At 41.9% G+C, this 26,703-nt stretch overlaps 1 protein-coding gene across 4 annotated transcripts in view; it reads right to left on the reverse strand.

Annotated features, from left to right (window-relative positions):
- GIT1 (GIT ArfGAP 1) overlaps positions 1-13,751 on the reverse strand; it is a 164,080-nt gene extending 150,329 nt beyond the window's left edge. For 2 of the 4 annotated variants that reach the window (XM_063450006.1, XM_063450005.1), the window contains exon 1: positions 13,367-13,749. In XM_063450006.1, coding sequence (XP_063306076.1) covers positions 13,367-13,418 — 52 coding nt within the window. In that variant the 5' untranslated portion in view covers positions 13,419-13,749. Of the gene's footprint in view, positions 1-13,366 lie in introns of all 4 variants that reach the window. The other 2 variants (XM_063450008.1, XM_063450007.1) reach the window with 2 other exon arrangements.
- Positions 13,752-26,703: the final 12,952 nt, after the last annotated feature.

Raw genomic sequence — 26,703 nt, forward strand, 5'->3', positions numbered from 1 at the left:
CTTGCACTATAGGGTTATTAGATCCCTCCCTCAGAGCCCCCCTTCCGCTGGGCTGAAGGGTTAAAACCGCTTCAGCCATTTACCTTAATCAAGCGCGCTGGTGACCTCTCCTCCCCCTGCCGACGTCAGCTCTGAATGGGCATGCGTAAAGCATTACTCAATGCTTTCCTATCGACGTCCAGAAGGAGTTCAATGCGATTTTCGCATTGAGCATCACGGAAGCGGCCTGTAGTATCTGTCAGAATCCTCCATAGACCACAGTGTTGTACTCTTGACGAATGTGGTAACTGAAGCACCAGGAGCGGAAGAGAAGCTGCAGTATGAAGATGGCGACAGTCGCAAAGAATTAGCCGGAGAGAAGTAAAACTCCCCTCCCCCTGCATTCCGCAGCCACTGGACTCACGCCCCATCTGTCTGTCTCAGGCGTCTCTGCGAAATACGTAAAGACCCATGAAATTGACATATCTGCTTTAAACTAAAGTGGTTTTGGTGCTTAGAGTAGCCAAAGTGGAAACACAGCTGACAGAGTTTATCCAACTCTGTCTCGGTCCCTTTTCTTGCAGCTGCTTCTCCCTGTGTGAGATAATGATGTGATGATCTATGGTCCAATCGAATACTTTTCATGGAGCGCTCTACCAATCCAGTGTTTCTCATAGAGAAGCATTATCCTTCGAGGGACACTTGGGAACTGCGTTAATTACAGAAATAAACGATACATAAGAGAGTGCATTTATATCGTTCACTAGAGTCTAGCCTTCCTGGAAAGCAAACCAAAAAAAGGTAATATGCATCACACAAGTCACTGGTTTCTCTTGCCTGCTCTGTTATGGACAACAACTTGCGGATTATTGCATAACTTGTTTGGTAAATATACCCTATATGTGCTATGAAAGCAAGAGAAACGTTGAATTGTAACACTTGCTGTAATGTCAGGTAGTGCCGCCATGAGTCAGAAAGAAATAACCAGCTTGAATTCCTCTGCAAGGCACAATATGAAGAGTAATATACATAAATAAACGTTAATGTGGCAAATTTCCACCTCCAGCATTAGGAAACTTCAATAGTAATAACAAACACATTTCATTGTGTCACAAATGTATCTCACGGTTATCTAAAAGGTTATAAATCTACAGAGTCTATTCTGTAGTTCTGCAGATGTTTAAAGTAAATTAAACTAAATGTGTAAGAATATATGCCAAGATCTATTCATAAAGCACATATTTAATGTAATAATCCTACTCCACATCGCCAAGTACTGCTGCAGGCTCTCTATGACAGTTCACATACAGCCACTAAGGAAGTAAAGAATAAATAAACAAGATTGGTGGTGTTATAGGAATACTATAGTGCTGGTGTGGTTATTTAGGGCCCTGACCCTCATTAGATCGTTCTGTAAAGGTGATTGTATTCACCTTTTATCCCAAGCCGTGCCAGCCTCGCTCTGACTGGTTCCGGCTGAGATTATCAAACTGTTTAGGGACGGCTCGAGTTCTTTCCTGGGGAACTAAGCAGGAGCTTCCCGTTCTCCTGAAGCCTGAGAGGAAGCGGGAAGCAGCGCCAACTGAACCCCAATGTAAGAAGTCAAAGCATTCTAAAACATTGTATTGAACACACTGAAGTGGTTATGGTAGGAGCCACTCAAATACCTTAATAAAATAATGATAGATTTACGTCATCAATCCTTAAAGGACCACTATAGTGCAAGGAAAACATACTCGTTTTCCTGGCACTATAGTGCCCTGAGGGTGCCCCCACCCTCAAGGTCCCCCTCCCGCCGGGCTCTATGGGGAGGAAGGGGTTAAACTTACCTCTTTCTCCAGCGCCGGGCGGGAGACTCTCCTCCTCCTCTCCGCCTCCTCGGCTGAATGCGCAGGTGCGCGCATTCAGCCAGTCTCATAGGAAAGCATTCACAATGCTTTTCTATGGACGCTGGCGTCTTCTCACTGTGAAAATCACAGTGAGAAGCGCGGAAGCGCCTCTAGCGGCTGTCAATGAGACAGCCACTAGAGGCTGGGCTAATCCTATTATAAACATAGCAGTTTCTCCGAAACTGCTATGTTTATAGAAAAAAGGGTTAATCCTAGCTGGACCTGGCACCCAGACAACTTCATTAAGCTGGGTGCCTATAGTGGTCCTTTAAGTGCATTAAAAGGTATGTGGGTGGTTTCAGACTTTTCACTCAACCTGCAAAAATTAAATTACATTCCAATATATTGAAAAGGCAAAAGTAAAGAAAGTTTTTAGTAAAAAGGAGATGAAAGGGTGTTTAGTATCTGGACCCAATTATCAGTGAGCAGTGGGGCTAATCATTCACTGTAAAGTAAATTATACATATTTAAACCAAATACAGCATTTTCTTTTCCGTATTCCCTAGCGGAAATCATAATTTAGCAAATTTTAGGAAGAACGAACCCTGGAGAAAATGAGGCACAATATAGTTCCACTAAAACAATCTGGTTACCGTAATTAGAAAACTACAAAAGGAAGCCATCAGAAAGTAATTAGGGTGCAAACTGAATTGATGCCGGGCCTGTTTCTTTTTTTCAGTAACCTTTAAAATGATGAGATTTTAATTTAAATCAATGACAAACCTAACGAATAAAAAGCATGTACAAATTCCCACAGATGAATGCATGCTATTGGGAAAAAAAAAGCAGATCTCTTTTCTAACCATGAGAGCTAACCAACCTCAATAATAAAGGGGTCTAGAAGTTTGCTTTCCAAAATATTTTGTGATATTCTGGGGTTCTGACCTGTCAGCTCCAATATTAGCCATGTATCGGGGGAATAAAATGTTTTCTAAAAAAGGACGAAAAGTAAATTTGTGTAGAAACACATTCTGACATGGAGAGCAATGTAAGATCAAATACTGCATGAGAGTTCTCAGACAGCCTTACAGGAGGGGAACAGAGCACAAAGTTAATACGAATGACACTAACATGCACAATTTATTTATGTCTTTGCAAACCCAGTTTTGTGTGTTAAATTATTATAAAGGATTATAGTATATGGTGCACCACAATAATGCATCCAAGATCTGTCCATGTTGTGGATGTGGAAATCCTAAGCCACAGCTGCTTGTATATGAACAGGGCACTGAGTAAGCGGACAGTGACACGATCAAATGTATTAAGCAGTTACACTCATTAGATCCATACCTCCCAATAGTACCGGATTATGAGGTATGTTCCACGTTCCATGATTTGTTCCCTTATGCTCATGTCAGGGCATACCAGGGATTTGACTCTAACCTGCACAGTGCAAGCACATCCATAGACATACCCGTTCTGTACATAGTAAACTCACAGCACTAAGGCCTTTAAAAGTGGACCCGTCCAATTCGTGGCTCAGTCCCCTAATTGTTGCCGCACTCTTTTACCTGTCCACCTTCATGTCCTGCATCCATACCCCCCATATGTTGAGAGGTATGAAGATCTGATGAGTCAAACTGAACTATTTATCTCATAAACCGCTGCTTAACAAAGTTGAATGGATTAAAACATTTTTTTTTTTTTTTTAAAACACGGTCCTGAATGAGGGGGTTACACATCTGTGATATTAAAGGAACACTATAGTCACCTAAATTACTTTAGCTAAATAAAGCAGTTTTAGTGTATAGATCATTCCTCTGCAATTTCACTACTTAATTCACTGTCATTTATGAGTTAAATCACTTTGTTTCTGTTTATGCAGCCCTAGCCACACCTCCCCTGGCTATGATTGACAGAGCCTGCATGAAAAAAAAAACTGGTTTCACTTTCAAACAGATGTAATTTAACTTAAATAATTGTATCTCAATCTCTAAATTGAACTTTAATCAAAAACAGGAGGCTCTTGCAGGGTCTAGCAAGCTATTAACAAAGCAGGGGATAAGAAAATCTTAATTAAACAGAACTTGCAATAAAGAAAGCCTAAATAGGGCTCTCTTTACAGGAAGTGTTTATGGAAGGCTGTGCAAGTCACATGCAGGGAGGTGTGACTAGGGTTCATAAACAAAGGGATTTAACTCCTAAATGGCAGAGGATTGAGCAGCGAGGCTGCAGGGGCATGTTCTATACACCAAAACTGCTTCATTAAGCTAAACTTGTTCAGGTGACTTTAATTTCTGGTCGTCAAGAGAATTGTCTGAAATTTCCATATAAACTGTATTAGTAGGTACATACACTAAAAGGGGTTACATGAGCAATGGCATATAAGCCTTGTCGGACTATGCTTGGTAACCTAAATGGCTTCTGAATACTAGTGAGTCCTCTTGCCTGGCCCCAGTTGGGTGCCGAATTTATGACAAAAAACAAGCTTTTCTATACTCAGGAAACCACAACGCAAACAAGTAATAGCTAATGACATCGCAGTTTTAATGGTTTCCTATGAGATATTTTTGCTGTGGCCACAATTTTTTATTTTTATTTGGTGTAGAGAAAATGTAAATTTGTATAAGATAATAATGTATTGCTGTGGAAACATGTACCCTCTGCTAATCATATGAAAAATGACTAATAAGACACATATGTCTAAGTACTATTTTGTAGTGATACAAATTTAATCTATATACTGTGCTAGCCTACCGGCCAGCAAACGTACTGCATTTACTTTTATTATAGCAAATTCAGCCACTTTCATTTTGTGCAGTCCTCTTCAATACAGCTAATAAAATTCTTCTGAAGGTCAATGTATTCTCTACTGAATGATTCAAACCACAATGAGCTGTAAATGTCCCAACATAACTAAATTTGCTTTTTGTGAATTCCATAATGTGTTTCACGTATATTTTCTTTTGAAAAAAAATCAAATTTGAACAACGCAACGCCATGCTGCATTTAGTGGGCTTGTTTAATACAAACAAGCCCACCTGATGAGGTCCAAGCGTTTTGCACAGGAAACGTTGCAAAGATGGCTTCCAGAATGTGCACAGCTGCTCTTCCCCAGGTATGACAAATGCCATGCTTTGTGGGAGGCTGTGAGAATCATTTAAAGATGAAGGAATGCATGTGGAGCCATTTTATTCCATTTCTGGTAGCCATCTTGAAGGATAAGAATTAAATTATCAGGTAAGCATATTTATTTTTTGATCTACCTGAAGCGGATGCTCTCATCCACATTTTGCAACTAAAAGAGTCCCTTAAACATTTTTAGATAATAATTATAAAGAACTAAAGTGGGTGGATACTCAGAAAACAAACTCGCCATAAAGAATGAAATAAGACAAATAAAATATATAAGACAGATAAATGAAGACTACATATTACCAGTCTCAAAATGTTTTTTTAGGGTTTTTTTTGTTTCAGTTTCCAGTCCAAACTCAAACTCTAATATCAGGAAACCCATATCAGTATTAAGCGATGATGGACAGACAGGAAGAAGGGGGTGGGACAAACTATTGGCAGATTTAGAAAAAACATGAAAATCACATGCACGCTTGTCAATGTGCTTGCTCTATACAGGCATTACAGAAAAACAAAACATAAAAAAATAAATTAAAAAAAATCCACAGCAAATCAGGCATGACTTAAGCAATGATCAACACTACTGGACATTTTCAATATACTTTTTAAACATTCAGTCTTTAGTTAGCCCCAATACAGATACTTAAATGGTTATCCCAACAGACAGAGCATCTGCAAAGGGAAGATAGTTCCCTTTTCTCCTTCCCACCCACTGTATGCTCCCTCGCCTACCCTAGTTATAGACATAGCTTTATTCATTTATTTAAAACTTCCTTAGTCCTCCTCGGGCCAGCTCAGGTTGCGTGTATGCTCTCTGAGCCAGCAAACGGTTCAATCAATGTGATTGGATCTTACGTGGCTGCCTTGACATCACGAAGAGGCGTGGAAAGTAGCGCCATGGTGGACAGTTGTTATAGTGTCCAACAGGGCACTGTGAGCTTAATTATACCTTGTTTAACAAAGGGTTATGGTAACCTTTTAATATTTTACACTTGCACACAAAAAATAAAACATGACAAAAGATACCATCTAATATATCAAAACACCATAGCACACAAATGCCATCACACAAACGTTTTTATTTGTTCAAAATAGCTAGAAAAGCATTCATACTGTGAATTACATAAGCATTAAAACATTAATAAAATGTTTCTCCTAAGGTCATGATATCTCAGTGTCTAAAATATGTAAATATATACGCAAACAGGATATACATGAACCGGCTAAACCCACCAGCATTATCTTCAATTTAATGTAAAAAAGAATGGAGACCACATCCCTAACGTTTTAGCCTGATTCCTTTCTCAAGAGGATCTTCTATTCAGCCATTTAGTACTAATAAGCATTAGACTCCTTCAGTTGAGCGCTACTATTATTAATTATTCAAATTGATACCACTTAAAGCAGTGTTCAAAATGTAAAGTCCCACACTACTAGTCAGGCCTATAGGTTACTCGCTACTGCAATGCTGGAGGTGATATTTTCCCTCACAAAGGACTAGAGTTGAGTGAAAATGTTGAGCCCTGACCTAAGCCAAACCTATATCCCTCTACTTGGCGTGCTTTATATTTCCACATGCCACCTGTCATTTGAGTCATTCCACAAATCCACTACTTTACTCAGGGCTTCACGAATACCAAATGATAGGCTCCTAAAATGTTTTAGGTTTTTATATATTTTTTATAGAACTCTGCAGTTGGACTTTCTTTTTGTTTTGTTTTTTAAGCCAATTATAACTAAGTCGGCAGCTAGATAAGTCTTTCTGGCTCCTAAATATTGCACAGAACACATTTGTCAAGCCCATACGAGTCTACAAGGGACATTATTTTTGTTTTATTTTTAACATTTGACATTTTCTTCTCCCAAACTGAACACATAAAAATGGAATGCAACCAAAAAAATAACTGAATAGCCTTTGTTCTGTTCAATAGCACTACATGTAATAACCAGTCACCACTCAATGGAAAGAAAAAATATGAGGTCAGTTCATAAATAACTGATTGCTTAAACAGGGTGTAATGGGACATTCCAGGCTGGAGAGAACTCCAGTTTCCGAATGCATTATATAGATAAAAAAAAAAAAAATAGAAAGGTACTCACCTTTGACAAACTGTTTGCAAACAGTTTGACAGCTTACCTGAGTTTCCCTGGTGCCAATCACCTCCTCCAAGGGAGCCAGAAGCTGTTTGCACTGAGCTAAACTGGAGGTGCAAAGCTTACCTCATTGGGTGAGAGCACATTTAACAGAAGCTCCGTGTAGGAGCTTCTATCTGCCCTGGAGGCTATGATGCCCGCCAGACCCCTCGTAAGTTGTCAAACCATTTGCAAATGGGCAGTCTGAGCAAAAACTGTGGTTATGGTATTTGGAGTGTTAAAAAGGCATTAAGAGCTTACCAATGCTACTTTTGTCAAGCCATCAGCCATCGCTCTCTCTATGGAGAATGAGCAAAAGTACAGCGCTGGCATCGGTTCCTGGCAGATGAAGCACCAGGAGCTGAAAAGCTCCATGCTGAAGATGGCGGCCTCCTTAAAGAACAAGTTCATGTAAGTAAAAACCACCTTGTCCTTCTCCCCTAGGCCACCGCACAGCACCATCTTGGATCTTTGCATCGACTCCAGAAGTAACCGAGCCACTTTAAGAAAGACGCCTAATACCGACTATATGTAATAAAGCTCAGTGCTTTTCAAACACCATGTGAGAAATTAAGATGAAAATACATAAAACTGTCATAGCCTAAACATTCAGATTGCTTCTACGAGAATGCAAGTAAATTAGCTTGCACTGACATATTCTTGCATTAGAGTGTTATCTCACACAGCTTTTGCAGCTTAACAGTTGGGCTCCAGAGACCATATTGAGGGGCTGCTGATAGAAGCTGCTCATCCTAGTGTGGGAGCCATCTACTCTAACTGCACAAAGAATACTTTAAAAAGGTATGTAACGGTTTACATTTTATTTAATTTGTTTTGTCATTTTGTCTTTTTAATATACCGGTAACTGAAAAATAAATGTATTTGTTACTCACGCTTCAAGTTAAACCAAGCATTGCATTATTATTATTAATAATAATAGTGGGACACAATGGGCACTGTAACTGCTTTACCTTTTTGAAGTGGTTATAGTGTCTGTGGTTCCTGAACCATCCTTCCATTCAGTTACAAACCATATTTAATGTTCTAATGCTAAATAAGAATCCCACGCAGCCCATCCACTCTGTGCTGCTTGGGATAATAAGGAAGCATTAGCATGAGCAGCAATGAGAGAAGGTGATTGGCTGAGAGTGTGTGCTGACCCATTTCAGCGCCTATTGCTGGTATGAATTGGTATGACTAGAAGGAAGTGTGCAATCTCTGCCTTAGCCATACATCCAGTAGCGACTGTGCTGTGGGTAACCAGGTGCCCTCATGCAGTGTTAAACTGCTTGAAAAAACGGTTTGACAATGAATGATGGGACAGTGGTAAGGACTCAAGGCACTATAATGAATTCAATAACATGAAATGATTATAGTGCCTAGAGTGTCCCTTTAAGAGCAATTTGAAGCACCTCTCTTTATTTTTATGCTAACCATCGCTCTGCATTGCTCAGAAACCCTGCAAACACAAAGAGTTGGTCAACCATAGTGCTAAGGACCCCACAGTTGATCACAAAAAGTGAGGAAGGAAGCCGTCTGCCTCCCAAACGCATCCTTGTTTATACCTGTCAAATCCATATTTTTCCACTCACACCTTAAAAGGAAGAATGGTGACTCACTTGATGTTGTAATGTCAATCATCAGGGCAGGTAACTAAAATGTGTGGCATATGACAGTCCTGTGAGTATGTTACGCTCTCATGAGTTTATTTACTAAATAGAGGGTTGCAGTGAACTAATTTTAAAAATGTAAGTGTAAAGCGCAAAATTAGAAAAACATAATAATAATCTAAAACATGGACTTGGAGATTTTCCCCAGGTGTCCCATTCCATTTGGCCTAAACATTGGAACTTAAAGGACCACTCACAAGTTTGTGACAAAACCCTGAAATTACACTGGAATTCAAGTCACCCAATCAATGGATCTATAATGCATTATTGACGGGTCTGATCTCAAGCAGCAACAACATTAAAACTTGGCCTTTTTAAAAGGAATTGGAAAACTTTTTCTCTGAGTATTCTGCGAGTGTAAAGCAATGCAATTTCGTTTATATTTGCAACTATTTTAAACTGCTAAACGCTGTTTGAGAGAGTAACATATACAAAAATTCTGGAAACATGGAAACTCTGTCCTCTCAAACACTCAAATCGCCACTGCATGGTGTCCTTAAAGGAAAACTCCACTGCGCAAATGGTGGTGGTGGTGGGGGGCGGGGCAGAGACGTTTAGTCTCTTCACAATGAAATAACCAGATAATTCACATTAAGAAGACCCTGAATTGGTGCCCACGTGCATGTATAGTCTGAGGTCTGGAGGAGCTAGCCTGAGGTCTGTGTGGGAGGAGAGCGTGCCTGCCACTTCCGTTAGCTTAGATGAGGCTGCAAATCTCCCAGGCTCAATGATTGACAGCAAGGGGGTGTTCCATGGTTAATTTATGAAAGTGATGATTTTTCATAGAATTTGTCACTTTTATAAACTAGGGGTTAAACTAGGATACTCCTTACCCATAAAGCACTTCAGCAAGCTGAAGTTCTTTTTGGGGTGTGGAATGGACCTTAAAGCTATCCATTTACACTAATACAATTTTTAAAGTAAGAATTCACTCAGTAACAATTATTTGTAAAACTTAATTTTCTAATTATTAAAGGGACACTCTAAACACCAAAACCTATGGAAGCACCGAGAGGCCATATATCTTTAACATTTTTCTGACTTGTTTACTCAAGAAAGTTGCAAAAAAATTATTTCAAATACATGGCCTTCCATAAAACATACATCTGAATGCTGTTTTTTTGTGCATAGATGCTGCCCCTTTTCTCATACAATGAAACACATTATATGAGTACTAATTACATCAGGCCAGAAACACAACTCTGTTAAAGGACCACTATAGGCACCCAGACCACTTCAGCTTAATGAAGTGGTCTGGGTGCCAGGTCCAGCTAGGTTTAACCCTTTTTGCAGTAAACATATAAGTTTCAGAGAAACTGCTATGTTTACCTATGGGTTAATCCAGCCTCTAGTGGCTGTCTCATTGACAGCCGCTAGAGGCGCTTCCGCGCCGAGGGAGCCCGGCGCTGGAAAAAAGGTAAGGGATTAACCCCTTCCTCCCCCTTCAGTGCCACAGGAGTGGGACCCCTGAGGGTGGGGGCACCCTCAGGGCACTATAGTGCCAGGAAAACGAGTATGTTTTCCTGGCACTAAGGACACATGACATGTGTGACATGTCATGATTCCCTTTTATTCCACAAGTTTGGTCCTTAAGGGGTTAAGTGCTACACCACATCCACTACAGCCACTTTCTTCATATTGGGTATCATCACGCACACCATGAGGACATCAAATACAGTCAATGCTTCTCATAAAGAAACATTGGATTTAATGATTCACTATCATAGGCATTAAATCAGCAGATCATGGAGATTGCACAAATGTGCCCTTAAAATCCTTCTCTTCTCAAAATTGATAAACTCACCATAAGCAAACAGGACTGCCAAGCAACATCTGGTTCTGTGCTGGGTTACAGGTAAGTTTAACGTTGTTTTGCAACTTTTATTTTTATTTATTTTTTAGCAAAGGTGGGTCATAATCTAAAATAATAAATTAGCATATTGGACTGTTCCTTTTATATAATTATTATAGAGTAGGCAAAAAAATCTAAATGATACATACTGAAAAAGATGAGGAAAACTAAGTAGAACACCCACACGTAATCACACAGTGAAGCAATAAAACAAAAGGTAGCCAATGTCTTACCAAACAATATTTTAACCACATACTACTATGTGCTCCCATCTATAATATGCAGAACGCAAGCTTTTGTTTATTATTTGATGTTTTAGATCCCCTGTGTAAAATTGTAAGTGGTGCTGGTGCTGCTGTGAATATAAAAATAATGAGATTAAAAAGTGAGATTAACTTCTGTCAAATTGTTTTGTGAGGAATTTTCAACTAAGTTTCCATTCAAAATATCATGTAAGAATGAATGAACAGTCCTAACTTTAGGAATTCAAACATGTGTTCCTAACACTTTAGTGTCCCTTTCCCTAGTTATATAGGGCACTCGGTGGTTATTACTTACCTTTTACAGTGCTAAGGCTCTTTCAGGACTATTTACCTCTCCTACTCCAGCAATGTTGTGGAGGTAGCAGAGCCGGACCTGATGCACATTCGGGGAGAGTGCAGCGCACTCAACCAAACGTCCCCATAGGGTAGCAATGAATCAATGCTTTCCTATGGGGGGGTTTCATGAGATCAAGTTTTACTCTTCTTTTTTGTTGCAGTAGAACCATCTCCAGAGGTGATCAGTATAAAAGCCACTAGGTGTGTGTTTAAACAGTCACGGTTAACATTACAGTTTCTGCAAAATGGCAATGTTTTGCCTTGAGTGGTTAACTTGACCTGACCACTGCACCCATTGAGATAACTTTAGTGGTCCTTTAATCGTAACAACACTACATCAATATTCAGGTCGGGTACTCCTTAACATGAAGCCAGCTAAATGTGGCATTTAAACTTAACAAGATCCCTTGGATGCGGACATCCTGCTGAAAACAAAGTCACTTTCTAAGATGCGAGATACGTATGAGATTTGTATAAATTTACAGAGTTTAACTGGGGACACACGCAACTTCCTCCACTTGTCACAACTTCTCTGCCAATTAGGGTTAGTACTTTGGAATAACGAACACAGGGAATTCTAATTCCGATAAAAAGAATGCTACAATGTGAAAATCACAACAAAAAGACTTTTTGAGAAATGACACCGCTAACCATAGTAAAATTTTAGGTGCATTTGTTTTCATAAAAATGTGTAATGTCTTCAGTTAACACACTATTTCAGTGCAATCTGCTCCCTTATTTGGCTAAAATCAAAATATGAAGACAGATACCACCAACCAATCTGCTTTCCGTACAAACTAAAGCTATATTAGTGCATATTTAAATTTTCACAGACAAGAAGTAAATTGTTTAAGGTTTCCAGTGTCAATAATGCGTTCTGTAACCTGGCATTTAAATTCTAGAACACCCTCTCAGTTATTAAATTGATGCAGGATTCCCAATTATAGAATGCGAACACATCGAGTAATAAAATGCTCTGAAATATAGCTACACCAAAAATCTCTGCGTACCACAAGCCTTGCTATCTGTGTATGCTTTGATAGAAGTATCAGTTACAATTGCAGCTTCCATATTGTTTTAAAATAATGGTATAACTGTTATATACACAAGGGGGATGACATCACCAATTCTCCCCACAGATGTAGACATTACGCCATATGCATGCACTTTATACCCATCATCAAGACGATCAAGTAGAGTGCATTACCAGATGAAACAATAAAAGGTAGAAGTGTACACAGTACCACTTTAGACACAGTGTAATAAGTAACCATCAAAAACATGCAAAGTCAATACAAGGAAATTGGTTCAAGATGAAAAGCAAAGGATATTGAGAGCAAAGGGCTACCAAGTGTACACAGCCCTGTCATAATGCTACACTTGCCTGCATGAACTCTATGTTTTCCAGGACATCATTTCTCATACTGGTGGTTAGCACATAAATATGCTGCCCCGGTTAATACATATGCTGCAGAATTAAATCAGTGCCCTATATAGGGATTCCCAGTTGCCTTTATTAACTAATAATGTATGCAGCATATCACCTCTATAGACTAAAGGGTAGTACTTTTCACGTGCAAGCATAATGTGTCTTGTATACAGATAAACATAGTGACTGTGGCAACCCTAATGGGCACCAGGAAAAGGTGACCTCTTTGCCTACAGAGGAAGGAGGTGTAATGAGGCACTTTAGGTGCAGAGTTACCTTTTTGGTAAGCAAGAAGCAGGGGAAGAATTCATTGACAGACTATTTGTGAAACACAACAAATGAGTGTGTGAAAGGTTGACATGCAGAATACAACAAGGGTGTTAGTGCAGGGGTGGCCAAAAGGTAACTCCAGAGCTGTTCTAGAACGTCAACTCCCACTATGCTCTGCCAGCCTTAAAGCTACACCACGGTTGTTGGTTGTCGTTCTACGAGAGCTGTTTCGACCTTTATGTTAGAATGTTGTGATTGTGCTAATATTATCTGCATCACTGCTTTCTCTCTTAGGCCCATGGAACAGCCACAAAGCAGCCCCTTGTGTGAGGCCCAAGTGACTTGGAAGCCAGGCCCTGGGAATGAGGTCAGCTGGCTGGATGCAGGATGCCAGGATTGCCACCTTGCAGTGTGTGTGTGTGTGTGTGTGTGTGTGTGTGTGTGCCAGCCTGGCATTGAGGGGGTCTTACCTGGGGCACTGCAGTCTGCACACACCTCGCCCCTCTGTACCTTCCGAGACATCCTCAGAGGGGAGGAAGGGATCACCTTCTGAGCCAGGGTGCTGAGTGCAGCTTGCTCCAAGCCCACAGAATGCAGTCAGGGACAGGGAGATGCTTCTTCTCGGGGCCAGGGGAGAGGCCTGCACGTCCTCGCAGCCGCCTGTCTGTCTGTGTGTATGTCTGTCCGTGCGCAGCCCCCTGTCCTTGCTGCGGTTATGATAATGGAGATTCCTGTATTCCTTTCTTGGGATGTGATTTCTCCTCTCACAGGCTCAGCAGCTCAAGCAGGGCTGAGTGTATCGGCTGCAGGAAACTGAATGAAGCCCTGCCCATTGACAAGGAGGGGCCCTATCCCAAGCTTGGCCCCCCCAGGGGATGGGAAAAGGAAATGGGAGAAAGAGGGAGGGAGGCTGGGCATTCAGCATGAAGGAGGAAGGAGAAATCTTGGAGGGGACTGACAGCACTCACCCCAGGAACTCATTCATATTTCACAACATGTGCTGACAGATTGCTTACTATTATAATAATATTATTATTATTGATACTACAATGCCTGGATTTCTTTGGTTTATTTTCGGTTTTGTGCTAGGTGTATGTTGAAGCTTTATTTAAAAAAAAAAAAAAATTTAAGGTGATTATTACAGAGCGTTTTGTTTAGAGTGACTTTACAGTATGGTCCTACACGCATAATTCAATATCCCATCTAATAAATGTACTTGCTGCAGCTTATACAGTAAACATTCTACAGGGCAGCACTTTTCTTGTGCTGCCCACGTCATAAAGAAGTGATTTGTGACTTAGGAAACCGTGAACCTGGTATCCCATTTTTACTATGTATCTGTCCTCAGAATTACATATGACCTGTTTCTGCAGTGATAGTCTGTGTTCTCTTCTAGGCTTTCTACGTAACTATTTTGAACATGTCGGGCTGTTAGTTACAACAATGAAAAGCATGATATTATCTGGGGTATATCTATACCACCAAACTGTAATCAATTGGAAAAACAAATTTGCTAAGTTTAGGTTAAATTGTCAAACTCTGACTATAGCTGAGTTAGATGTTGTTTCAATATCAGAATGTTATGCCTACATTTATCAAAATCTGTAATTCACTGTTTAGCGAATAAGTCCCATATGATGCAATCTGTCAAGCCTGGAGCAGCTGTACCCAGCCCAGTACTCACGGTATATCAAAGTTTTTTGTTTTTTTATTATTGCCATTTGAACAGAATGGGATATATATATATATATATATATATATATACACTAACTAGACTGTTGTATGCCTTTCAGGACTGGGTTAACCCCTTAAGGACCAAACTTCTGGAATAAAAGGGAATCATGACATGTCACACATGTCATGTGTCCTTACTAGTAATCTAGGAAGGGCACGTGCCCTATGCTTCCTGCATGGCTTGGCAGTAGCAGTGACAAGCTCTAGAATAGATTATGATGTCACTGAAAGTTGTCTGCTTAGTATGGCTAAAATGCAGATATGCAGATGCCCCAAGTGTCCAAAGAGACACATACAATGCAGGAGACACTGAATGCAAGGCAGGAAGGACTTTGATCCAACATGACTGGTAGTTTCCAAGATTATGCATTCAGATATAAACTTAGTTTAGCCTTCACCAAAATGAATAAAAAAAAAATCTTATGAGAGAGGTAGGTGTCCTTAGCCCGAAAGAAAAAAAGAGGGTGAGCTGATCCATTCATTAACAAAAGATAACCCTTGGAACTTCTCGGAAATCTCGGGACCTCTTTAATCACATTTACCCTCTATACCAGTGATGGCGAACCTATGGCACGTGTGCCACAGGTGGCACGCCGAGCCGCCTCTGTGGGCACGCGGCCACAGGTCGCCGGAGGGAGGGTGCGCTCCGCCGGCGCATCCATAAGGCGGCACAAGTGGCCGCCTTAGGGTGCAACGGCCCGGCGGGCGCAAAACCGGAGTGACCGGCAGGAGGTGAGCGCATAGCGCTCCCGCCTGCCAGGCACTCTGTGTAGCGTGGCCGAGCGCGCCGCGGTACATGCTTCCTGTACCCGGGCGGACGGAAATTAAGTGCTCACAGAGAGAGCACTTCCTGTCCGGCCGGTTACAGGAAACTGAGCTCCGCGGTGCGCTCGGCCACGCTACAAGGTAGGAGATCAAGGACAAGTGGGGATGGGAGGGGGGAAGAAAACTGAGGGAGAGATGGGAGGGGGGAAGAAAACCGAGGGAGAGATGGGAGGGGGGAAGAAAACCGAGGGAGAGATGGGAGGGGGGAAGAAAACTAAGGGAGAGATGAGAGGGGGAAGAAAACCGAGGAAAGATGGGGGGGGGTAACTGAGGGAGGTATGGGGGGAGAAAAGTGTGTGTGGGATGGGGGAAATAAAACTGAGGGAGGGATGGGTGAAAAAACTGAGGGAGGGATGGGGGAAAGAAAACAGTCGGGGGGGAGGGTGGACGACATACACACAGCACCCCTGCGCTACACACATCACCCCACACAAACACACACACACATCAACACACACCCCACACACACACACCACCCCACACACACACAGCACCCCACTTACACACACACACACACACACACCCCACCCTACACACAAACACACCACCCTACACACAAACACATCACCCCACACACATACACTGTACCCCTCAATGCAGTGTGTGTACACGTAGCAGTCTGTGTGTGTGTGTACTCAGCAGTCTGTGTGTGTGTACTCAGCAGTCTGTGTGTGTGTGTGTGTACTCAGCAGTCTGTGTGTGTGTACTCAGCAGTGTGTGTGTACTCAGCCGTCTGTGTGTGTGTGTGTGTGTGTGTGTATTTAGCAGTCTGTGTGTGTGTGTGTACTCAGCAGTCTGTGTGTGTACTCAGCTGTGTGTGTACTCAGCAGTGTGTGGTTGTGTATTTAGCAGTCTGTGTGTGTGTGTGTGTGTACTCAGCAGTCTGTGTGTGTGTATTTAGCAGTCTGTGTGTGTGTGTGTGTGTACTCAGCAGTCTGTTTGTGTGTACTCAGCAGTGTGTGTACTCAGCAGCGTGTGTGTGTGTATTTAGCAGTCTGTGTGTGTTTATTTAGCAGTGTGTGTGTACTCAGCAGTCTGTGTGTGTGTACTCAGCAGTCTGTGTGTGTGTACTCAGCAGCCTGTGTGTGTACTCAGCAGTCTGTGTGTGTACTCAGCAGTCTGTGTGTGTGTGTGTATTTAGCAGTCTACGTGTGTGTGTGTGTATTTAGCAGTCTACGTGTGTGTGTGTGTGTGTACTCAGCAGTCTGTGTGTGTGTATTTAGCAGTCTGTGTGTGTATTCAGCAGACTGTGTACTCAGCAGTCTGTGTGTGTATTCAGCAGTCTGCTAAATACAGACAGACTGCTAAGTACACAGACAGACAGACTGCTAAATACACATACAGACAGACTGCTTAATACACATACAGACAGACTGCTTAATACACATACAGACAGACTGCCGAGCACACACACAAACATGTTAATTAGTTCGGACAACTGTATGAGTTTTTTCTAAACTTAAACCTCAGTATTCAGGTTTAATTGCCGTTTTGGCACTTTGAGGGGAAAAAAATTGGCATGTATTACGGTTTGGGCACTCGGGCTCAAAAAGGTTCGCCATCACTGCTCTATACCGTTTACAGGCCTTCCTTAGTTCCCATTCCTTCTACATGCTCGTATAATTCAGAACTATGGCACTACACTATTCCCCTATGCATGCACTTCTGGCAAGCCATTACTATTGTCATCACTGGTCCTATTTGTGGGGTTCTGTCCTACACACATTTCTGTCTCTATATAGATTCTCAATTTAATCTTGCCAAGGAGATGGAGGCGTGTGACTACATTATTAAGACCCTATCATTACTCTTGCAAGGACCTCATTTTAGTCTCTGGGTGCGCTGCTAACTAGTTATAGTAGCTTTGTAACAATCCCAGTGTGACGGAGATTAACCCCATTGCCTTATACTGGTATCCTGATCTAGTATCAGCTCCAACCTGTTCTAGATTGTCAGGAGTAAGCATTAAATTGTTCTACTATTCTTTTCTCTTTTTTTTTTATTCTTTATTTATGTTCACAGGCATACAGTACAGAAAGTAACAGTAAATGCAAGTTCTACATTCTAATACTAATTCTGGCCTGTTCCTAACTATCTGCATTACACTCCCCAAATTCCTGTTTCTCAGTCACCAGGTCATTAAAATGTGTCACATGATTGGTTGGGCTGAGTTTAATCCACAGCCTGCAATAACACTGGTCATCAACCACGCTCCAATGATCCTTCTTCACCAGTATGATTCCAAATCTACATTGTCTAACACAGGTTCAAAACCGGTTTAATATAATATCCACAAAAATATGGATGATGAGATCCCCTTCAGGAAAACAAGAACTTTTACTCCATGTGAAATGAGCTGGAGTTTTATAGATTACATGATTTTCTGCATACATGCGTTCTCCCATAGTGGCTCATAGTCAATCACAGAGCACACCTTGTTGCATTCTGGTGTCATGTATGACATAACAGCATGTGTGTGTGCAGCCTACTGAATGTTAGGCACTCTACACAAGCATGGTGTGTGCAGCTTACTGCATGTTGGGAACTCTAGACCAGCATGGTGTGTGTGCAGCCTACAGCATGTTAGGCACTCTAGACCAGCATGGTGTGTGTGCAGCTTACTGCATGTTAGGCACTCTAGACCAGCATGGTGTGTGTGCAGCCTACAGCATGTTAGGCACTCTAGACCAGCATGGTGTGTGTGCAGCTTACTGCATGTTAGGCACTCTAGACCAGCATGGTGTGTGTGCAGCCTACAGCATGTTAGGCACTCTAGACCAGCATGGTGTGTGTGCAGCCTACAGCATGTTAGGCACTCTAGACCAGCATGGTGTGTGTGCAGCTTACTGCATGTTGGGAACTCTAGACCAGCATGGTGTGTGTGCAGCCTACAGCATGTTAGGCACTCTAGACCAGCATGGTGTGTGTGCAGCTTACTGCATGTTGGGAACTCTAGACCAGCATGGTGTGTGTGCAGCCTACAGCATGTTAGGCACTCTAGACCAGCATGGTGTGTGCGCAGCCTACAGCATGTTAGGCACTCTAGAACAGCATGGTGTGTGTGTGTGTGCAGCTTACTGCAGTTAGGCATTCTAGACCAGCATGGTGTGTGTGCAGCCTACAGCATGTTAGGCACTCTAGACCAGCATGGTGTGTGTGCAGCTTACTGCATGTTAGGCACTCTAGACCAGCATGGTGTGTGTGCAGCCTACAGCATGTTAGGCACTCTAGAACAGTATGGTGTGTGTGTGCAGCTTACTGCAGTTAGGCACTCTAGAACAGTATGGTGTGTGTGTGTGTGTGTGTGTGTGTGTGTGTGTGTGCAGCTTACTATCAGTTAGGCACTCTAGAACAGCATGGTGTGTGTGCAGCTTACTATCAGTTAGGCACTCTAGAACAGCATGGTGTATGGGCAGCTTACTGCTCTGTTATACTTGCAGCTTTGGTTCTTGGTACTGAGTAAATGATCATATAAACTGAAATTGTTGCCAAAATATAATTTATACATTGTTGGGAAATAAACATTTAAGAGGTCTTAATCCACAGCCTGTTGAGTATTACACTACTTCTAGCTGGATTATTTACTAAAGTTAGAATGCAACGTGAATTTCAAATTTAAGGCCAGACTTGGTTACTTTGACCTTAAATTTGAAATCCACCTTCAATTCTCACTTTAGTGAATAACCCTGCAAAAAGAGGGACACATTAATTTGAGAGGTGTGAGGGAGGGGTGGCCAGGAGTAGAGCTTTGAGAAATTGTAGGCAACTAACATCAATTTATCCTACTAAAATGCAATTGAGAACAAGAACAATGTAACCTTAGGATTAGGGACATTAGGATAAAAAAAAAAGGGACAGATTGATTTGGTACTCTCCCTCTTAAACAGAGATACTTGCGAGCTATCCATGGGCCTATTCCAGATAGATTTCTCAGAATAACTCAAATTGTGGGATATTTCCACAGCACACTGGTGCACAAAATATAAATTCAAGTTAATGACGTGACTCTGTTTTTACCTGCCTGTGATATCGATATTATTATTATTATTGCCATTTATATAGCGCCAACAGATTCCATAGTGCTTACACATTACACAGGCTCTGCTAATTGTCCATAGAACGCAAAATTACAATGATTAACGCTTCCAGAGATTTTTTCATTCACTCGTTTTAGGCAAGCCTCTCCCATAAGCCATTCTCAGCACATTAATCCTGGCTGACAAGCAAGCTCTTTCCTGTTTGCGTTACATTAAGCCATATTATGTCAGTTATTAAATTCATGTTTTCTTATTTTTTGATGCAACTTGTATTTTCAGAACGTCACTCAATTGATCCTTCGTACAGGGGGTCCGCAAGCTGGGGCATGCACAGCTGCCAGCTCTGAGGATTTCCCCTGCAGTTGGCCTATCAAGGGTCCCAGTGACACTTCTTCAGATATATGCTATTGCCAACTGAGTGTTAAGGCTGATCTTAAATCACTTCCTACCAGTGCTTGTGTAAGGGGAATCCGGTCTGGAGCAGAGCAGTCCACAGCAGCCACCAAAACCTTGGCCTGTACCTGACCAGCCTGGTGCCCTCAGGACTCCAGACCAAGCCAACCACCCAGCAAGACATACACACACACATACACAGCTACAGAAGTAATCTCCCTTACAAGAAAATTATACCAACCACCCCCAAGCAAACACTCACCCAGCCCCCACAAAAACAACACCACTGACGACCCACATATACGCAAACAAATCCACAAGCAGCCTCCAACACACAGTACCCAAAGCAGCCCCCACATATTCACAGAGCCCCACATACACAATCCCACGTATCAGCCACACACAATCCCACAAGCAGACCCTAATACACTGCCAACATACATACATAACACACACAATACTACACACTGCCCATGCGCATATGCAACATGACACAGCCCACATAGGCACAAATACAAAACAGGAGCAGTACTAACACATAACACAAGCAGCAAACGGCAATATACACAAACGTTAATTTAAAAAAAAAAGGACCACTACGTGAAGGATCTGCAAATTCTTGTTTTGGCACAGAGCCTCTAAAAGCTTTCCTACTCCTGCTCTATACTATTCTTTAGCACATCCATTCCATTTACATTTTTCAAAGTAAATACACAGCATGTATGTAAATCCATGCAACCTATTTCTCATCTTATTATCCCCACTCAAAATATTATCATTTGGGTTATTATTACCATTGGGAACTACAGGAGTGGATTGACCCTTACACTGCCTTACATACTGCTCTGACACCCAGAAGGTAAGCTTTGGCACCATCCCTCTGGTATCCCAAGGGTTAAATGTGGAAAATAGTACATTTTGCTCAGGACCGCAGAATTCATAGGTACCTAGTACTGCACAGCAGGGGGATGTTTTAGAGATTTTTCATTCTAAATGCCCTAGAATAGATTTAAATGGAGAGGGCTGATGAAATTTCAGGTTGCCTAGGTAGGTCAACAAAATATAGGGACGGCTCTGTTGTTTCTAGTACTGTTTTGTTTGAACCTCTTACAGGATTAATCACTAAGGAGCTACATGCTATTGCATTATCCCTCATAATAGAATGCAACTCTATGTTAGGATTTGGTCATGGTATTGCAAATTCTAGGTCGCGTTCTCTGAATCATTTTTCAGCTCATCTATTTTTGCCTAAAATTCGCAGTCCCCCTAGTCAATTACTGGCTTAGTAAACTGTGTCACTGTCACATCTATCATTCTGTTCGGAATTTCAGCCCCTCCCGCATGAGTACCTTTATTTTGTTTTAACCCCTTAAAGGATTCCCTTTTATTCCAGGAGTTTGGTCCTTAAGGGGTTAAATGCAACATTTATATTGGTATTAAGAGAAACACATGAAGAATCCTGTCAGTATAGATTGCGCAGTACACACGGGAGTCTGGGAAAGACTAGGAAAAAGACAACAAAGAGACAGAGGCGAGCAATTTAGTCTGCAAAGGATGATGTAATGTTTCTTCGTAAAGACGGAACTACAGCAGATAGGCAGGAAGCATGCAGCATGATAAGGCTGGGAGGGATTTTTGAAATAGAAAGGGAAGTTTTAGTTCAACGATGGAAACCTGCAGTCTTGTGGCACAGATACAGGTCAGTTTGTATGTATAAATCTGTACCACGAAAGACTGAGAGGATTATTCATTAAAATGTTAATTTTCAGGAACTGAATGTCAATTCCCAATTTAGCAGCAGTTTGCTGATTCTGTATAATGAGATGTAATGTGGTAAGATTCCTATATAATATGTTATGTTATACTAATAAACTCAGGATTGATTTGCAACCTCAATACTTCGCTGTTGTGTGTTTCTGTTTCTGTCAATTCTCCGAGCTTGTAGGTGTGATATACTGATTGGATTGCCAAATATTAACTGCAACTGCAATTATATGCTGTTGTATTCATAAATGATACTCGAGTGCCCCAAATGTCACTCCTCGCACTATTAGGATAACACACAGATTATGGCCAGGTACCCTATTAGGTTAATCACTAAACAGAATTTTAGCAGATTAAATCCAATGGCAAAACTGAGGTGCTAAAAGTCGCTGATTTCCCACATAGAAACTATTTTAGCCTCAAATTTGCAATTTGGATTTTATTTGCTAAGTTTCAGTGTGTGGTACACAATCTTAGTCATGTTGTTCTCAAACCACTTGTTAAGGTCCATTAACGACCCGCTCTTTATCAATATCCCCTTTAAAAAAAAAAGGTTTGGGAATTCTGCCTATTAACTTTCCTTAAATCCTTGACTAGTTTCACCCCTTATGTTACATTCTGATATAGAACACGGTCAGACTGTCTTGTAATAATGGTCTGTTTACGTATCTATCTAAAGCATATCTCATCAACTGATCCTTGCAGGTTCTTACCAGTGCCCAATGGAAAAGCTTTGATCTCAGTGCTGGGGCTGGAGGAGGAGGCAGAGCCAGTTGCCATGAAGAAAATTGTTCGGTCATAGTTGTTTAAAAATCCCATAAGGTGATGTAACCCCAAAAGGTAAGGTGGCAACAAATTCCTCCAAACCCCATAATGATTTCATTGACATAAAATTGTTATACGGCCTGGAGCGGTGTAACGAGTATATACCCCTACACGCAGGATCCAGCCTAACAGAAGACAGTACAGAGGAGAGATACGTCTACCGGACCTTAGAGTGGCCGGACTCGACGTAATAGGATAAGACAGAGTCAGGAACGATCCGAGGTCAAGGGCACAAAGAGACAGCGTAAACGAAAACTAGCCGGGGACTGGTACACAGGAATCAGCAAGCCGGCAAACAGTACAGAATAGGATAAAGCGAAAACGAAGTCAGAATACAAAGCCAAGGTCAAATACGGAGAAACACAACTGAACACAACAAGCACTAAAGGGAACTGTAGCAGAAACCACGATAGGGCAAGGAACTAAGGGAAAAGGGTAAGTATAAGTAGCCTTCAAACTAATGTGATTGGCTCCTGTCACTTCCACTCCCCCAACAGGTAAGTGTATGGGGTGATTGGCATGACAGGAGCCAATGGGAGCCTTTTTGCAATTTAGGCTCCCACTGTCTCTTTAAGAGCGCGCCCGAGATTCGCGGCGCGCTCTTAGCTGCAGGCGGGACACGTGACCGCTTCTCGCGGTCACTGCCCGCCTTCCTGTCTGAACAGTCGGACGAGCCGCGCGCGGCTCGTGCAGCCGCAGGACCGCGCGCGGCTTGAAGAGAGGACCGCGTCCGGCCCCCGGATAAGGTAAGTACCGCTACAAGCGGTCCTTTAAATATGAATGTGTTTATATTGTCCTATGTGTTTATACTTTTCCTATTTTGGACTGCTGTTTGCAATTCTCTTCTGAACTCTCCACAGTTACTTTTCAAATAAATGTTAACCGTTACATTTCTTTGCCATTCTGATCTGTGCTATAAACGGCAGACAAGCACTTTCCATACTATGAAAACAACACTCCAAGCTCCATAACCATTACATCTGGCTCTTGTGGTTATTGTGCAAAGAGTGTCCTGGCACACCCCATTTTAGAACGGTTTGACTTCTTACCTGGTTTGATCCCCACCGCCATTGATGGCAATGGATAGCTGGAAGCTCTTAAGTATCATCAGTACCGGAGGCAGTAATCAGCGAACCTAAGAGGCCAAACCATTCAATGGTGAGGTAGGACATTGCACTGTAGTAGATATGGTGCTTAGAGTGTTCCTTTAATGTATTCTTACACTGTTTTATTTTTTTACAGATATTCGGAAGCATAGATGACACACTTCCAGGGAACAGACAATCCATTCAGATATACAGACATTTGTGACTACACATTACATTGGGCCATTTCTGAACATGCTTTATGCATCCTTGCCATAGCTTGCATTCTTAGAAACATAGAATGTGACGGCAGATAAAAACCATTCGGCACATCTAGTCTGACCAATATTTCAAAATAGTTTAATTAGTCCCTGATCTTATCTTAAGTCTAGGCAGTGGCGGATCCAGAGCCTGATCTCGGGAGGGGCACTTGTAGATTATTAAAAGAAATAATCCAGACACAATAACCACTACAGCTCAGTGTAGTAGTTATGGCGCCAGTAGTGCCAGGATCCCATCACAGAGTAAGTAGTCAAACCATTTAAGAACAGTTCGACAACTTACTTGGGGTCTGCTGGGATATAGGGCATAAGAGCAGTGGTATGTGTTAGGGGTGAAGTGGGTGTGTGAAAGGTGCAGTGTGTGTGTGTGTAGGCGGTGAAGTGTGTGTGAGTGCGTGAGGTCCCCGTTGCCCCCCCATCCCCCTGGATCCACCACTGAGTCTAGGATAGCCTTTTGCCTATCCCACGCATGTTTAAACTCCCTCACTGTGTTAACCTCTACCACTTCAGCTGGAAGGCTATTCCATGCATCCACTACCCTCTCAGTAAAGTATTACTTCCTGATATTATTTTTAAACCTTTGCCCCTCTACTTTGCCCCTCTAATTTAAGACTATGATAGAAAAATTACATTGGGCCATTTCTAAACATGCTTTATGCATCCTTGCCATAGCTTGCAATCTTTTAGTATAATATCCACCTTTAGGTTGTGTACCTCTGCCATAGAACACTGACATTTTCCAACAGTTAGGGCCAAGTCTTTCATTATGAATAACCATCATTGTCTTATATATTCTTGGAAGGGAAGAAGGGGAATTTAAACGCGATTGTTCGACGATTTACACGCATCGGGTCATACAAGTACACCTTGTGGTTCTTATTATTAGCGTAGATCACTAGTTGTGTGGAATTTAAGCATCAACAATTATAGAATGTACCCTGCAGATATACATTGTTACCTTTTTTTCTTTCAAGCTACTCCACAAAAGGTATTGTGCGCTCTCTTTCGTGTTACGCAAGTCTATTGATTTTATTTTAATCCAGAACTAGAGAGTGACTTAGAAATTTACATCTAAAAATGTTCCAAAAAGCATACATAATTTACTTAGTTACTTACACGGACACTTCCAGCTGGAATTATTCCTTATATTTAGTACGCTATTGCATTAAATATATTCAAATAAATAACGATAGCCTTTAAAGGGTTACTCCCAATAAAAAACAGTGTTTCATAAATACCCGAATATATATATTTTTTTAAATGCTAAAACTCACCTCCGTTCCAAATCCAATTCTCCCTGCACCTCGATCCCCTGCACTGATTTCACTCTTCCTCGCTGGAGGGGGAGAGAGGTTAGGGAGGACAGGCTGAGGGGAGGTCAGAAGTGACATTGAGGGAGGACTGTGCCCCCATCCTCTGTCTGGCGCCAGCCTGCAGTGCATGCTTGTGTCAGACACTAATTTTGCGCAGGATTTACATTAGCCAGTTCTGGGTTGGCTAATGACCCTGCGAGAGGTTGAGTTATACCTCTGGAAGCTATGGGGTTAATCTTTGCATGTGCAGTATTTCAAAGTGAAACATGCAGATTCCAGGCAACATGACCACTTCAAATCAATGAAGTGGCCATGGTGCTTGGAGTAACTCTTTAGAGTATATGCAGACACTTACAGCTTACAGACTTATAGCTGCAGCAAACCAACACTGCAGTTATAATTGTAAGTATAACGGCAATAACAGGGGATCTCTTTGCACTATTACCTAGTAAAAGGTATTACCTACCTAAAAGTTTACTTTTAGATGAACACTCCAAGCACCATAACCACTACATAGTGATTTAGTGGTTTTGGTGTTACGAGTGCCCTGGGGCCATCCTGTTGTAAGATGTCAAACCATTTGAGCATTGGTTGACAACTTATCTGGGTCCTGACAGGCGCAGTGGCCACATCCGGTCTCCTTCAGCAGGAGAAACCAAATGTCTCTGTAGACCAAAGCACAAAATCTGATGCAGGATCACATTCCTTGAATGAGAACATTATAAAGCAATCTGGCTTCTCGTGTTGGAGAAGACTGTATTCTGTGGACATGGTCAGGACACTCAATAAGCACTATGGCAAGCTGTAATGATTATAGTGCTTGGCGTGTTCTTTTCAAACATTTATAATATTCCATATTTTTCCGTATATAAGACGCCCCTATAAATAAGACGACACATATTTTTTTTTAACCCAAAATTAAGAAATACATATTTTAATCATCTATAGCACTGAAGTCCAGTTTGGCTGATCAGGATCCCCCACCGATCCCGGGCCCCCTCACACTCCGGTAGGCCACTCCCTGAGGTCCGGCCATGTCCGGACACTGGTTTCCTTGGACCGCCATCCTGCTGTTGGCGGCAACGATGCCCTCTGCCTGCAGTACCCATTCCCTTGTATGGTTTTCGCACAGGAACCTCACAAACAGAGACCGGCCAGGGCACCTATTCTCTGTTATACTTGTTCCTGAATCTATCTTGGAGTACCCAGTGGAGGAGAGTCCTTGCTAGGACTAGGGCTCCGCTACACTGGCAGTAGCCAACCCAACAAGCAGCTGAGTGTTCTGTCAGCAAGTAGCCAAGTTTTGTGCCCAAATTGCGCAATACCGCAATCATTTGGCTTAATAATTCGATTTTTGAAGGAGCTCCAGCCACATGCGACTAGCATTGTTGGCTGTCAGGCCCCGCAAACAAGTGTTTTGTTTTTTTAAACCCCTGCAGTGACAATCCGTGTATAAGACGACCCCCAATTTAAGACAAAACATTTTTTAAACATAATCTTATACATGGAAGAATACTATATGCACAAATTTCAAATACCAGCAATTAATA

Source organism: Pelobates fuscus, chromosome 1, assembly GCF_036172605.1.
Source record: "Pelobates fuscus isolate aPelFus1 chromosome 1, aPelFus1.pri, whole genome shotgun sequence".
Classification (NCBI taxonomy): domain Eukaryota; kingdom Metazoa; phylum Chordata; class Amphibia; order Anura; family Pelobatidae; genus Pelobates; species Pelobates fuscus.